This window comes from Rousettus aegyptiacus, unplaced genomic scaffold (genome assembly GCF_014176215.1).
Source record: "Rousettus aegyptiacus isolate mRouAeg1 unplaced genomic scaffold, mRouAeg1.p scaffold_m13_p_4, whole genome shotgun sequence".
NCBI classification, from domain to species: Eukaryota; Metazoa; Chordata; class Mammalia; order Chiroptera; family Pteropodidae; genus Rousettus; species Rousettus aegyptiacus.
The window spans coordinates 30655672-30671834 of NW_023416307.1; the positions used below are offsets into that span (position 1 = coordinate 30655672).

Here is a 16163-nt window from a genome sequence, read left to right on the forward strand (position 1 = left end):
GGACTGGTTAGTGAAGGGTGGGTAGTGAGATGCACACGTGGAATCTACTCCTTTCTAGCTGTGTGAACTTGGGCAACTTAACCTCTATCATGCTGTTTCTTTACGCACATTATGTGCCAACAATTATTCCTACCACAAAGGGTTCTTAAGAGAATTAAATGAGTTAATACACAAATATAGATGCATGTCCATAGTACATAGCACAGCTGGATAAATGTGAGTTGGTGGTATTGTTATCCTCACCATTATTATGGCCATGGCAGCCTCTGATGATTTTCGACCTCGGAAAAGGATCATTTTCTTTCTACTAGTTACTATAGTATGCTGAAAGTCTGTGTCTCTCCCTTAGGGCAGTTCCCAGCTCATCAGTTAAAATCCTGGGCGGTGGAGGAACTACACAGGGTACCCCTGCAAGTCCCACAGTCCCTGCTCCCATCTGGGAAGAGGGGTGGGCAGAAGTTCAGGAGGGATGGAGCGCAGCAGTGACCCAGAGAACGAGATGAGAGGGGCAAGAGGAAGAGAAATAACTCCCAGCAAAAGAAAATTCGAGGCTTACGAGAGCCCTTATGGCACTCTGCGTTTCTCGGACCTGGATAGAATTATTTTACTTTCCAACACTGACCGCGCGACACCAACGGGGCGGGGCAGGGTGATCGCCCCCCTCCCTTACTTAGTTCCCTTCCAACTCCGGACCCCGCCCCGCGATTGGCCAGCTCGACCCAGGGCCGTTGTCGATTGGTGCTCGTCTGCCGGGTCTCCGGGGTTTAAAGAGGGGGGCGGGGGTGCGCTGCCCAGCCGCGCTGCAGTCCCCTCCGAGCGCCTGTCGCTGTCCCAGCCGTGCGCCCGTCGCCTTGTCGGAACTGAGCTCGCGTGGCCTGTCGCCGCCTGGAGCATCCCGCACCCGGCAGCCGTCGGCCAGCGGCTCGCGAGCGCGGCGGGCGAGGACCAGGGCAGGCGCGGTCCAGCCGCGACGCGGGCACAGCTAGTGAGGGGCGAGGCGGGGGGACGCCAGGACGGCTATGATGGTGGCCACGTGTCTGCAGGTGGTGGGCTTCGTCACGAGTTTCGTGGGTTGGATCGGCATCATCGTCACCACGTCCACCAATGACTGGGTGGTGACCTGCGGCTACACCATCCCTACCTGTCGCAAGCTGGACGAACTGGGCTCCAAAGGGCTGTGGGCTGACTGCGTCATGGCCACTGGGCTCTATCACTGCAAACCCCTGGTGGACATCCTCATCCTGCCGGGTAAGGGCCCCCGCCTTCAAGTGGCTGCTTCCAAACCCTTTTCCTCCGGGCAGGGGACCCTAGGCAAAACATTTTGAGGGCCTGAAGATTGTTGGGCGTGTTTTTGACACCTTGAATCCCACCTCGTTGTAGAGGAATCAAGCAGCTGCGAACTTAACCTCTCGCAGCCTCGGTTTTCTTACCTGGAAGTGGGGAGAATAGAGGTGGCCACCACTGGCCGAGTCACCCTGAGAAATTAATGACCGGAGACATAGATGCATAGTAGGAACTCAGCCCATGGTAATAACTGTCGCCCACCTGCCGCATGCCCCCACTGTCGATTGACAAGAATACTTCGCCCCCGGCCGGGGCTCCTCCTGCACGCGCCCTGCTTTCCCGTTAGATTCCACGCGCAGAGGCGAGGAGGAGGGAGAGACCGCAAACACGCCAGCGAGTTTCCCTGTCCTCATGGGACCGGCGAGGCGTCCTGCCCAAGTTAAAGACCTTCTAGCTCTGCCAGATCGGTTCCCGAAGGGCCCAGAGCGCGTCTTATTGATCCCCACCCCCTGTCCCTGTTTGGGGCGTCCATCTGCCCTGCCAACCCTCCCGCTTCCGCACCCTTCCCGGTGCAAAGGGAAGAACGGCGCCCCTGGAGGGCCGAACTCCCTGTCCCCCCGCCCAAGGCTCACTGCCAAGGGTCGCCCACTCCCCGCCAGCCAGCGGTGTCTTGGAGTGGGGCAGGGGGAAGAAAGTGGTTAGCCTCCACTCTCCCCCGACGTGGCTGGGATCCCTATCTTCACTGGCTGCCCTGTTGCAAAAATCTGGGCAACAGTTTCAATTCAGATTTAAACCTTGAGCCATTTGGGTGATAGGTGAGGTCACGGACCCCCCTTCGGATTTTCTGCTGGGAATCTCTGTCCTGCCCGGCGGGTTATTGGCCCTGGCCTATAGTACAAGATTGCCCATGTGGGTCCTGTGCATTTAAAAGCATATCTCCGTTTCCTTAACAAGGGACTAATTTGGCCCCCAATCTGGGAGCTGGTCTCTTTGTGCTTACCCCTCCCTTCCATAAGTCTTTCTGTGCCCCCTTTAAGCTAGGTTCCCCTAAAGCGCTTCCTATTAGTCCTTGTCAGAATCTCCCCACACCCCTCCCAACCTCTTTGCTGCCCTGGCATTGGATCTTATCTCCATCAGGGCACTTTTCGACTTGTTTATCATTCACTATTTGTAAGTCCAGTTCTCCTACTGCATTTTAAATTCCAGGAAGATGTAGATAGTGTCCTTCTTTCTCCATCTTCTCTTGGACCCAGCACTGTTACCGATACATAGCAGATATGCCCAATGCATGTCAATCCTTTGTTAACTATCTTTTTCTCCATTTTGGACTTTTAAAATGACAAAGTCCCTGGGAACCCAGGTCTGGACCCAGCTTCACACAATGCTGGCATAGTATATCTTGGTCAGACTCTTGGATCCCATGCTCACAATCTGGGTTATTTGGACAAGTTACTAATCTCTACGAACCTCAGTTGTCTTCCTTTGAAAATTAAAATCAAACCAATCCCCTATTGTTTGAGTTGATTTGGACATTAGATTAGATTAAAAGAATGTAAATCTTGTTTGATATAGTAGATGCTCCATAAATGGTAGCTTTAATTTTTTATTAAAAGCCAGACAAGATATTCGCAGAAACTTTTGAATGAAGCATGGAATTATTCTCTAGTTCTTTTCCCTGAAATTAAGTTTACTAAGCATTCAGTGCCACGTGGTTTGCATTGAACATAGACCATCCGACAGAGGGGAGTGCATTTAGGGAGGTCCTCTTCTTTCCTACTCTGCCCATTGCTTGCACTTGGGTGGGGACATAGACACATCTCAGTCTCCATCTTTTGATTTTCAGACGTGGCCGTGGACAGCCTGCGCCATGAATTTCATAAGCTCGGTTTCTAGGTGACTGTCTCCATTGTGTCAGCCTCGGCTGTCCTACAAGCCAAAGGGGGCCCAGGGCTGTGGTCAGAGGTCCTGCCTCGGACTTCCTGTGGGTCCTTTCTGTGAATCTTCGAGTCAATAGATATTCAATTGATTGATTACCCTTAATTCTGAAGAGGCTGGGCTGGGCAATGATCAGAAGAGCACTCTTGTGAGTCTGAATTCTGGTAAAGCATATCTTCCTAGGGGACAGTGCTGCAGTTGGGTCTTGGTACACAAGGCAGGCTGGCTGGATTTGGTATGAGAGTCTTGGTGTGTGAGGCAGGAGTTTGGGCTTGTTTTTCACTTTGTCATTAACTCTGCAGCCTCCAGGCCATGCCACTAGCTCCGATTCACGCTAAGCCAAAAAGGGACAGTAATAACTGCAACTTTTTTTTTTCCTGGAGGAGAGAAAGTGTTTTAATGAGAATATATTTAAGTCCATCGCATTCTCCTAGCATCTCGTTTTATTTTACATAAATGTTGCACATATTGTAATCTGTTTTTTAATAAAACTGTTACCTGGCATATTATTTGACAGTATGAAGTTCCTGTAGTTTTGCTTCAGTCTTATTATTCGACTTGCTTATTCCTTCATAATTATATGTTTATATCATCTGTGGTGGCAATTGTGTTAACTCCAGGTGCCTCCCCTCTAGGAATCCCCAGGGCTGGAAGGAGGCCTTAAAAGTGATGACAAGGGAGTAACACCAGTAATAATAGCGAAGATTTTTAGAGTATTTAGCATGTGTTAGGCACTGTTCTAAGCACTGCATGAATTAACCAACTTAATCTTAGTTGAATTCTATTAGAGAGATGTAGGTATTAATATTATTTTTACTTTATAAATGAGGAAAATATCAAAACAGCATTTCAGTAATTTGCACTAGGTCACACAGGTAGAGTATATTAACAGCAGACTGGAACCAACAGCCCTTCCATCACAGAAGACTTCTTGAAAGATTTGAGTTTTCTTCTGAATCTTTCACAAGGTGATATAATAATGTAATTGGACTCTTGGTCTCTTCATCCTGGAAGCTTGGACAAGTGGTATATACCAGGGATCTCCATTCAGTCTCTCCAGCCCTCAATCTCCCTTTCCTGTCACTGAGTCACTTTAAAAGTCGGACTTGTGAAGTGATCATGGACCACACTTAACACATTCTAAATCCTGGAATGGGCAAGAGGGAGGGAGACAAGTAGTGCTGAATTCCTGTGAAGCAGGATTCAGATTCTAAGGGGGAAACTTGGTTTAATCCGCCCTGTCTGCTCTCTTGTGTCCAGGCTATGTGCAGGCCTGCCGAGCCCTGATGATTGCGGCCTCAGTCCTGGGCCTGCCGGCCATTCTCCTGCTGCTGACAGTTCTCCCCTGCATCCGAATGGGCCATGAGCCTGGTGTGGCCAAGTACAGGCGGGCTCAGCTGGCTGGCGTTATGCTCATTCTTCTGGGTAAGATAGCTTTCTCTGTGGCGCCCAATTCTGAGTAAACATGATGAATGTCAGATCTTGCTGCTGCTGCATCCAGTTTAAGAGACATGTGAAAGGAAGCCAAGTGAACCCTCTGTGGATTAGACCCCCCACAATATCCGTCCTTTTATGTTTCAAGGGCAGTTTACGCAGAGGGATAATTCGTGTCTGTGTGTGTAGGGTCTCTGAACGTGAACATAAGTTAACAAACAGAAGAAAAATTAAAGCTTTTGTGGGTAAGAAATACCGAAGGGAGAGACCAAGACGGAAAAGAGTTACAGGGTGGCTCTCCACTCAGGCTTCACAGTGGAATTCCTTTTTGAAAACACCTGTGCCCATGTCCCACAGCAGGTCAGTTGAGTCAGAATTTCTGGTTATAAGGCCAAAGATATTTTTTTGAAAGCTTCTCAGGTGACTCTTATATGTAGTCAGGACTGAGAACTTCAGTTAATGTATGAAGAAAGAATAGAGAAAGAGGAAGGCAATAGAAAAGTAAGATGTTGAGGGTGGTACATCACTAGGTGATCATTTAATCTTTTATTCAGTACGCATGCATTGAGCACCTGCTGAGTGCCAGGCCCCTCGGTAGGTACTGGGGATATTGGAAAAAAGGCAGTCTCTGCTTTGAGTATACTTAGGCATCTTGATAGAGTGTGGTATGTGTCCATCTAAAAAAGCTATGCGGGCTGTGCACACATGTAGGAAGGCATGTAAGCCAAGCTAGAGGAGTTTTCCAGAGCAGAGGCTCCCAGCAATGAGTTTTGAGAGTTAGAGGGAAGGTGATCAGGTCATGGAGAGGGAATATCCTTGGCCAGAAAATGGCATGTACTCATTCACTTTTCCAGATTACTCCCACATACAGAGGGCTCGATTTAACCACCTAGGGAGGGTCTTTCTAGCTATACTCTTTTCAGTAAATTCATTTTTGTTTTTATCTTGAGTGCTAAGTCTATCCGCACATTCCAAATGTTAATAGAATACATGAATTTTAAGAACAAGAATTTTAAGAATTTTGCTAAGTGCACCAATACGTCAGTGAGGAGAAACTGCTCTGCATATGGATGGGTTAGACATAAAGTCAAGTTCTCCTGGTCCAAGGAATTTCCATCCCAAACTGGTATCAGACCATGTGCTTAAGGAGGAAGGGATCAGGCTTCTGTGTGGGTCATTGCCACTTAGTGATGGTCACCCATAGGGACCATAGGTCACCACTGGTGAAGTGAAGGGGCATGAGAGGTGGGGGTACCATTTTACAAGATGGCAAAGGGATGGAGGTTTTTAGGGGCATGTGAAACCACAATCACAGAGAATTCAGAGGAGAGGTGTGTGTGTGTGTGTGTGTGTGTGTGTGTGTGTGTGTGTGTGGTCGCTGGAGTGAAAAGACCAGAAGACCACTGTAATTTCCAGAGAAGAATGTGGGCATGGGCATTTTGGTTCCAGCCACAAAGAACTTGTGTGGGAGTGTCTAATGGAACACACAGTCAGCATCAAGCGCCTTGTCCAACTCACAGCAGTCTCCTCTTGCAGTCAGGTCTCTGTATCTGAATTCCAACGGGTTGACCAAAGTTCTGCGGGTAAACCGGTGTGTGAAAAATAAAGATATAAAAACAAAGCACATATAGACGAATTGGTATAATAAAAAAAAAAAAAACTCTAAAACAACTGAATAGTTCAGTTGAATAGGCAGGGTTATAAAAGAAATAACCAGTTGTTTGAAACTTCCTAGCTGGATTAAATAAAGTTTTTATTTTTTTCAAATGGATTGGTAGGTGTAGACAGAATCATAGGCAAGTGAGGTGGCACTGAGTAGTGATGTGAGTTCCTCAGTCTGTTTGCTGCCTGTAGTGAAATGATGGAGTGCGTGTTGAGCGATATGAACCCCCAAGGAGGCTGCACCTTCTGGTCGCTCACTGTTAGGCCTGGATGGAGGGCACCGCTCCTCGCAGTCTTGTACCATTGCATTTCCAGCGTTACCTACTTCCTCTATGATTACTCCCGTCTGGATTTATTTCTCAGGGGGTGGCCACTTGCCTTTGAGTTCAACGTTGTTTTGACTGGAACAAACTAGCTCTGGAAATGTAAAGCTCATTGTCTCAAGTGTGGCACCTGCTGGTCTCCTGTGGGTCTTCTCCCCATGGAGGCAGAGTGCCTCGTTTGCCTTGTTGGCAGAAGGCAGGAGGAGCAAGAGAGAGTGAAGGCTCCCTTTGTGTTGCTCTGGGTTGGTTTCTGTCACTCCCTCTCCAGAGATGCCCGTGCTGGGCTCGTGTTGGGTCCTAGGGGTCACCGTCAGTGCTCCACCTGTGGTGTGGTCAATGATCAAAGGGGACCAGAAAGCAAGGGGGTTAGGGGGCCTGGGAGCAGGAAACTGTGTCGAAGCTAACTTTGATATGAAGACTGGAAGCACTATTAATTAAAATTAGTTCTTCCTGATCCTGAAAATCTTTAATTATTTTTCTGAAAGCTTAAAAACTATGTCTATTGTGCAACAGCTTTTTCTTCTCAGCAGTCTAAGTTTAATGGTGTGAGGATTTGGTTCCTGCTGTGAGGCAAGGAATGGGAGCCTGGTGCTGCTGGCTTCTTAAGCCAGATGAGTAGCTCAAGGAGCAGCAGGCTCCTCAGATCGGATCTGAGGCAAATCTAATCTGTTTGTGGTTTTTCAAAAGCCCCTGCTGAGGCAGGAGGTACCTATGTCCCAAGTTATCATTTGGAGTCAGATCGACTGTACTGAACCTCAGATTTACAACTTTCTAGTTGTGGGAACTAGGTCAGTTACTTAATATCTCTGAGCCTTTATGCAAAATGTGGACAATAATGTCTTCTTCTGAGGTGGGTAAGACTCATGAAATGATAACATGCAAGTTATGTAGCAGGGTGTCTGGCACATAGTACGTGTTCAACAACTGGTTCCTATTATTATTGCTATTGTTGGTTAGAACAGATAGAGAGCTAACCCACAGAGCAATTGGGGATTCTTTGGATCATGTCTAATTTCTGCAGGGTCATCTCCATATGTGGAACTGGTAAGCAGAGACTGGAAAACTAGGTTTAATCTTGGTCTAATGGAACTATTTCCTCCACTTACTTTGTAGGAGCCAGTGTGTAGGGATAAATAATTGGGATTTCTTATTTATTTCATTATAAAAAGCCACATTAAGTTGCCCAAACACAAATGCTCAAGCTTTGTTCTGATTCAGTCTAATTCTCACCTCACTACAAGTAAACAATGTACTTGATTTGGGTGTTTCTCAGGGAGATGGAGTGAGGAATCAAAAGAAAGGAAGTGTATTTTCTTTCCTAAGTGGAATCCTTTCATGTACTCTACTTTAAAAAAAAAAAAAAATAGCCCCAGGAATCCTATTCATATTGGAAAGAAAGTTGTTTTAACTTGGAACTAACAGGTTAATAATGAAATTTCTGTAAAATAAAGGATGTACAAATGTGTACAAATGTGGGACAAATTGAGCTTGTCATGCACATGGAATCAGATGTCCTACAGGGAACAGGAATCCTTGGCTGTGGAATAAATAGCAATGCTCTTGATCTTGGGGTCTTATTAGAATAGTTTAAAAAAGTCTTTTCCCAAACTTATTACCTTTATACAAACAAGACTCTAAATAATATTTTATATGGGTAGTGGGAAAGATGTAGCATCTTAATATGGTCGTGGCTTAAAATAATCTTATCAGTAAAATCAGAGGAATTAACTGCTTTATGGGGTTTTTTCCAGTCTCTAAATTTTGTGATGTTGAAAAAAAATGAACAACCATGAGACTGGCTTTTAAAAAAGGATATTGAAAAAAATATAATGATGTATGGAATAGAAATAAAGGGAAAAAAATGTTGAAAAGAGGCCAGGAAAATAACGTACTCAATTCCGTTGACTTGATCATTGTTGTATATATTAGAGCTTCATAAAAGTCATTGTTTAAGATGACTATATCTTTTGGCAGCTGTGTTTTCTTAAGTCAAAATTTAGAGAATGATAAATAAAAAAAGAAAAACATTTCTAGTTTTAAATGAAAAGGAAACAACAAATAAATATCACTCCGACCAACAGCTCATTTGTTAGAGGTGTCATTACTTATTGCTTCGCCTGTCTTCTTCTAAGTCGTCACCTCCAAATACACCTGCGCCATTTTTATTTAACTTTGTCACGTTGATTTAACTCCATATATTGCCATGTGTCATCTGATTCCTAAAGAGATTAGAAAACCTCATTTACATTTCATTGCTCTAAAATCGCCTTTCCAAGTAATTTCTTAGGCTATCAAGATCATTGTTAACTTTTAATAGGGGTGTATTCTGTTAACTAAAGAACACATTGTGTTATGTAATTTGAAACTTAACAAGAGAGGCAAACAATTTTATTTAATGAAGAGCAAGAAATTCTGCTTATAGAAGACCAACTCCAGTCAAATCTATATCTACACAATGAAGCTTTCTTCTCCCCTTCTCTCCTTTTGTTTGTCAGGCTAAGAATAGCCCCAACTTTATACTCTTTCACAAATAGCAGACTTTTCCCCCATGGGCAGTTAGCTATTACATTTTCCAAAGGTAGAAAGAAGAAACAGATTGAAAAATCTGAGTGTTAAAATTTCCATCCTGTTTTTAGAGACTTCATTTAAAAACAAATTCTGATGACATAAAAGAAAAACAATGAAAATTCGTTTCCTCTTTCTTCAGTTCTCTTTATCTTGTAGGTAACTGTGATTTTTTAGATTTTTTAAGAAAATAAAAAATTTTTCCTCAAATAATGGAGAGGACCATTACAAACTCGTGTGTGTGTGTGTGCGTGTGTGTGTGCATGCAAATAGAAATACATCTAGCAGGTCTTCTATGTCTTTAAGAAAGCCAAAAATCATTGCCAGTTCTATTAACATTTCATATGTTTTAGCTGAATAATGATTTGACTTGCATTTTTAACTTTATTGATTAAAACATAGTCCTCTTTTCCTTTAAACCACTGCTGAAATTGAGTCAATTCTCCTTTTTTTTTAGTTTGTAAACAGTCTTCATTGTGAGTTCAATTGAAGGTCACTGTTTCCAGTGAACCTCTCATTTCCCTTCACGTTGTGTGGCAGTCTGTCATCTTTTACTGGTTTTGATGTGGTTCATCTTTGAGAGCCACAGGAATTCCACCCAGAGTTCATTTATCTACTAGAAAATAAAGAGCCTGCTGGTGCTCATTTGTCTTGTTTTGCATGGATTATAGAAGAAGGCAGTCTTTAATGAGGCAAATCATGAGCTTGTGACTTTAAGTGTGTTAAAGTCACATTAAAGGTTTAGGATTTTGGAGTCAGTTTAGGTGTACAAAGTGGAAAATAGGCTTGAAATGAGACCTCTCATCCATCCATCCATCCATCCATCCATCCATCCATATCAATCCATCCATCCATCCATCCATATCAATCCATCCATCCATCCACTCGTCTAGTCCTATAGTTTCATTATTTAAATGTTTAGATATTTTTATGATATTTTCCTTTTTCTAGTGAATTATATTGGAATGAAACCTAACAAAATCTCTAAAACACTCAACATCAAGATTGATGATTACTTTTGGAATATTGAGCCTGATTCTTTCCCTATGTGAGGCTAATCTTGTTTTATTAATTTTCTTAGGAAAAGGAACGAATTAAATGAAATTAGAAGTAATTTCTTATCTTATTTTATAAAATCTAGACCAAATCTGGAAGTTGTTAGGTTTATGTGAAATGTGGGAAATGCATGTGTGTGTGTGTGTGTGTGTGTGCGTGTGTGTGTGTGTGTGTTGTATGTGCAAATGCAAAGAATTGAAAAATATAAAAATTTAATCATAAGCTGTTTTGAAACTATTTCATTGTTTATAGGAAAGATCAGTTGGATTGAGCCAAATCAGTTGTTTGGGAATCAAATCTTTTTTTCCCAATGGAATTCAGCTTTACACTCCCCACCTTTTCCTCTGTCAAGCTTGGGTGTTGGAAGTTCTCCCTAGGTTGCTGTTTTTGCCTACAGCAGATGAATTCCTACTTTTGGGGCCTAGGGGTGTTTAGCTGGATTGTGTATTGATAGGAAGAATTTAGAACTTTCTGACTGAAACCCTCCAGGAGAGTTTTTTGTTCTTTATCCTGATAGAGAAAGAACTTTCCTCTGTGCCTCGTTGGGAGTATTACTATGATAACAGCCAAGCAGTTCTTCAAGAGCGTGGATTTGGAAACTGTAGCCAGAGGAAGAGAAAGAAAAAGACTTTTTCCTGTATCTCAGGTGTTCAAAGCCCTGGGTTGGAAAAGGAAGATTCGGTTAACACTGTTCTTCTTGAGAACATTCTACTCATAGAAGGGAAATATATCTTCTCATGGTATCTCATATAAAAATATTACAAAAGCTGGCATAATTGTGCTTACTCTTTAAGAAAAATGCAACTTTCTAGATAATCTGTATAAACTCCTTACATATGTGAATAGTTTATAATTATTGGAGTGAATTTAGGCTGTTAGAAAGAGAATTTGAGCAATTCAAAGCCCCCAAATTCACCTTTTTCCTCTGAATTCCACTTGGAGTCTACACATTTTTAGGATAGTAATGACATCTATTTAGGTGTATCTATACTCAGCTTGTGGTGGTGGACTCAGTCTTTTGTCAACAAAAACCTAAGTTACATAAATGCAATGATATTTCAAAAGGTCTTTCAGACAAATCTTTTCTTTAGTTTAGAACTAATGTATAGGGCTTTTAGATTTGAGTATTTATGTTAAAGAAAAAATATATTTCTTCTCTGTGGGTATAGAGGTAAATTAGAAAATCACTTAGTATGAGTAGAAAAAACTTGCTGAATTGAAAATGTCAAGTGTACCCCAGGTCAGAAACATTGCAATGCCCTGTGTTGAAATTATTGAAGGCTTTGTGGCTAATGATGGAAACATTAATTATTATAAATCTGTCAACTTTAATGTCATCCCAACTTGAGTTAGCATTAACTAAAATTTCTGTCCTGCTTGTAGTTATGAGAAATCAAATGATAACAAAGGAAGTTATGGAATTACTTTATCTAGAGCTGTATCGTTCAACACAATAGCCATTAGCCACGAATGGTCATTTAAATTTAAATTAATTTAAATTCAGAATGCACTTTTTCAGTTTCACTATCTTCATGAGAAACCAGAGGTTTAAAAAAATTTTAAAGTCTTATAGGCTTTCGTTTTGTTACTGTGTTTAGGAGAAGGGGAAACGCTAAATGATATGGAGGCTACTTATTTTTTAAAATCTAAAGCAAATCTGAACGTTAGATTTGTTGGAGCAAAACCATACAGTTCTATCATTGTGATGCATCACAGGAAATATCATCACTGTAAAAACCTTGAGTGGGTAAATCCTTTTACTCTAAGACCGTTCATTTTTGTCTTGAGATTTTTGTGGACAGCATACCACAATCACACTCTTGCTGATACTCCACTGACGTCTAGCAACAATTCACAGCAAGAGAATTTTCATAGCCTTTTCGGGTCTTTGTAATGGGAATTGTCTAGAAAAATTGAAGTGGAAAATTGTAGTTGGTGCTATCTTGTTTTTCATTTCTGAATGGTCATTCAGTCATTCACCTGGTGTGCATTGAACACACACTATGTGCTTCGTACTGAGTTAAACACTGACTTTACGAACATGGGTAAGACATGAACCCTGCCTTCAAGGAACTTAAAACTTGGAATGGATAAGAGACATGTAAAGAGATAATTATAATACAATTAAGTAAGTATAATAATAGAACTATAACTTTGATATATAAAGTCAAGATATATAAGTAAGTGCAAATACATATTTTTGGACTTAAATGATTTATTTTTAGGTTTTTCCATTAAAGTTCTTTTGTCTCTGCCACCTGGTGAAAAAATAACGACCTAGTAGTTTGACATAAGCTTTTGATCAGCTCATTCTATAGATGCAAACCTTAGGTTCAGCATGCCCAGGGTGCAGAGCTGTGTGTTTTGAGTATTTTTGAATTGGTTGGAATCCAGGGGTGTGTGCATGCAGAGAAAAGGGTGGCCTGTCCACTGTACCTGGCGTGTGATGGGTATGCCCAATGAAAGGCTTCTCCATGTCTCCCCAGCTCTCTGTGCCATTGTGGCCACCATCTGGTTCCCTGTGTGCGCCCACCGTGAGACCACCATCGTGAGCTTTGGCTACTCCTTGTACGCGGGCTGGATCGGTGCCGTGCTGTGCCTTGTGGGTGGCTGTGTCATCGTCTGCTGCGCTGGAGATGCCCAGTCGTTTGGCGAAAATCGTTTCTACTACTCTTCGGGTTCCAGCTCCCCTACTCATGCCAAGAGTGCCCATGTATGAGAAGGCTGCCGGCCTGCCTGCGGAGGTGCCGCACAGGCCCAGCCATGGCCCCAGGTTTGCTCTGCTCAGTCACACGGGGAAGCCCACTCCTCTGTCAGGCTTCGAAGCCAAAGGTCTAGAAAAGCATCCTGTCTGGCATTTTGTATTCTTAACAACCCTCCTCCAGTTTTGTCGCCTTAAATCTTTAGCTCAGATAAGGCCCACACGTTTTCTCATGGTTTTGCCCACTATTAGCTCTTGGGAATTCTTTTGTTGTTCCTATCTATCTATCTATCTATCTATCTATCTATCTATCTATCTATCTATCTATCTATCTCTATATTCCTCACCCCGTGCCTTTAAATTTAACTACCTTGCAAACATTGCTGAGATGGGTAGGGGCGAGAGAAGTAAAAGCCGCTTTTCAGATTGTTACAGATGACACTGGGAGCCTCATAAAGATGCCTCTCTGTTCCCTCCCTCTCCTTCAGCTCCAAGGTCATTTAGTTATAAGTGATAGAAAAAGATAGAACTGGGGACGTGGGGTGGAGGAGGAAGGGGAATCGTGGAACTTTCCCTCCTTGGGGTTTCCCTTTTGTAAGCTGCGAGGCAAAGGGTGGGGAATATTGTTTGTGATTTTACATTTATCTGTACATACTTTTTCAAGAGTGATCATTTTTATAACCACGGTTTTCCTGAAATTCTCAATTTATCAGTATGAAGGAAATGAACCAAATAGACTTTTAATTATATGATAAACAGCACAAGTAAGTATAACTCTAACTGACATCCATAGAACATTTTTGATTTCCAGGTTGTATGATGTAGTTTGTAATCTGACACTTGCATATGATTCAACTTAACACATTTTTAAAAGCTTTTTTTTATATTTCCTGATTTTCATTCTGTTAGTTATCTTTAAGTGATATTGTTTTGTGATAACATAAATTGTACTGTTGAATTTGGCTTTACGGGTGTAAACACTGAGAGTGAATCAGTATCTGAGACCCCAAACTCTTCAAACATTGATGGTGCATTTTGTTCTTTAAGTGAAATCTGTGCAATAAAATAACAGACTGTCTGCAAAACTGACCTTAATATTCTGTTTTATTCAGAGGTATCACATATTGATTTTTAAAAATTCCCGTTATCTCTAGTATTTTATAGGAACCTGATAAGTGACGCAAGTCATCTGCACTTCCCTGAATAATTAAAATGTTATATCTTATTCACTAGATTGGGGTGGCAATGCATGGTCATAAAAGTGAAACCTAGATGTTCTCTAGGTTTCTTAAGTGGAGTGACATTATGGCATCTTTATGACACATATAAACGGTCAGCAATCAGAAACCGAGTGTCAAGCATTATACAGTTAAACTTTTTGAATCTACTTTGAACATTAAGTAAAGGAATTGGATAGGTATAAGAGGAAGTATAAGACAAACTTACTTTATTGGACCTCTAGCTAACAACACCTATGTGGATTGTTTTCTCAGAAGCATACATATAGATATTTGGAAATTTTGGACAAAAACAGACACACTGAGTTCATTTTTCTTTGCTTTTAATTCCTGAAGCTCTATCAAGTTATGATTCTGCTCTAAAAAACCAGATTACAATCTATTTTGGCAATATTTTTCCCAACAGTACTAATTTCATTAGCTGATAGTATAGTAATTGGCAAGTATTTCCTCTTTGGAAATATCCAGTTGAACTAGTTGTTTTGTAGATATTTGTGTGCATTAGATTATAGTCTGGTGGAAACTATTTCTAAATTACTTATGCAGAAAAGACAATTTTCATGTTGGCCAAAATATTTGATTAGGTATGATACAGTTTTTGTAAGGACACAAGTCATGTGATTATACTGGAAGACCTTCCTGACCTCATAAAAACTTGTCTGGGTATAATGATTGTAAATAGGAATGGAACAAAAGGCATTCGGGAGCCGGGGCTGGACAATTAAGGCTTTGGGTCTCTGCATCCTCTCTTCTCCAAACCATGAGCTTGGATCAAAAGTGTCAAATTGTCCTCCTCTCCTCTTATGGATGTATGTGCCCAGTCATCTACCTCCTTCCCTGAGCCCCACTTTTACCTGCACTTCAAATCTCTCCTAGCTGACCACTGTCTATCTAATTAGGGAATTCCATTTTGTAGGTCATAACTCCAGTGTCAGGGACATAAGGAGGGGTAGTTGTTCCTCTAAATCAGCACTGTCCGGTAGAAAGATACTAAGAGCCACATACGCAGTTAAAATTTTTCTAGGAGCAACCTTAACGAAGCTAGAAACAAACAAGTGCAATTACTTTTAATATATTACATTTAATCGATACATCTCAAATATTATTATTTTAATATGTAAACAATTTTTAACGGGATATTTATGTCCTTTTTGTACCAAGTCTTTAGATTCCAGTGTGTATTTAACACACATAGCACATCTCAATTGCACTAGACACACTTTATTGACTTCATTTTTTGAAATTTTATTTTATTATTAGTTTCAAGTATACAGTACATTGGTTAGACATTTGTATAGTTTATAAACGATCCCCCTGTTTGCTCTTTCTCTCTCTTGCTTTTCCACTTAGCCATTACATTAATGCTGACTGCATTCCCTATGCCGTGCTCCCCATCCCTGTGACCATCTATCAGCTACTAATTTGTACTTCTTTAACCCTTCATCCAACCCCCACCCCTCTGGTCTTCACCAGATTGTCTTCTATATTTTAAGTCTGTTTTTGATTAGTTTGTTCTTTTTTCCCTTAGATTCCTCATATAAGTGAAATCCTATAGTATTTATCTTTCTCTGTCTGACTTATTTCACTCAGCATTATAACCTCTAGGTCCATCCATGTCACTGTGAATGGTAGGATTTCATTTTTTTAATGGCTGGGTAATATTTCATTATATATATGAACCATAATTTCTTTATCCAATCATCTGTTGATGGGTATTTAGGTTGCTTTCATATCTTGGTTACTATAAATTGTGTTGCCATGAACCTAGGGGTGAACAGATCTTTATTGTTTTGGTTTTCTTTGGATAAATACCCAGAAATACAATTACTGAATCAAAAGGTATATCTGTTTTTAATTTTTTGAGAAATCTTCAAACTGTTTTCCATAGCAGCTTTACCAATTTACAATCCCATCAACAGCGTATGAAGGCTCACTTTTCTCCACATCCTCACCAACACTTGTTTT

The 16163-nt window shown here is 41.5% G+C and overlaps 1 protein-coding gene across 1 annotated transcript; it reads left to right on the forward strand.

Annotated features, from left to right (window-relative positions):
- The first annotated feature begins 819 nt into the window (after window positions 1-819).
- On the forward strand, window positions 820-13177 carry CLDN11 (claudin 11). Its single transcript, XM_016127549.2, has 3 exons — window positions 820-1248; window positions 4480-4644; window positions 12746-13177. Exons 1-3 carry the CDS (start codon window positions 1020-1022, stop codon window positions 12976-12978), a joined length of 627 nt encoding a protein of 208 aa, XP_015983035.1. The 5' UTR covers window positions 820-1019; the 3' UTR covers window positions 12979-13177.
- The last annotated feature ends 2986 nt before the right edge of the window (window positions 13178-16163 follow it).

What these genes read in the sequence shown, in the direction of transcription:
- CLDN11 (XM_016127549.2), top strand. Translation starts at nt 1,020, where the DNA reads ATGATGGTGGCCACGTGTCTGCAGGTGGTGGGCTTCGTCACGAGTTTC. An exon ending in GGACATCCTCATCCTGCCGG is followed by an intron (nt 1,249 to 4,479) that starts GTAAGGGCCCCC and finishes TCTTGTGTCCAG; the next exon opens with GCTATGTGCAGGCCTGCCGA. An exon ending in CGTTATGCTCATTCTTCTGG is followed by an intron (nt 4,645 to 12,745) that starts GTAAGATAGCTT and finishes ATGTCTCCCCAG; the next exon opens with CTCTCTGTGCCATTGTGGCC.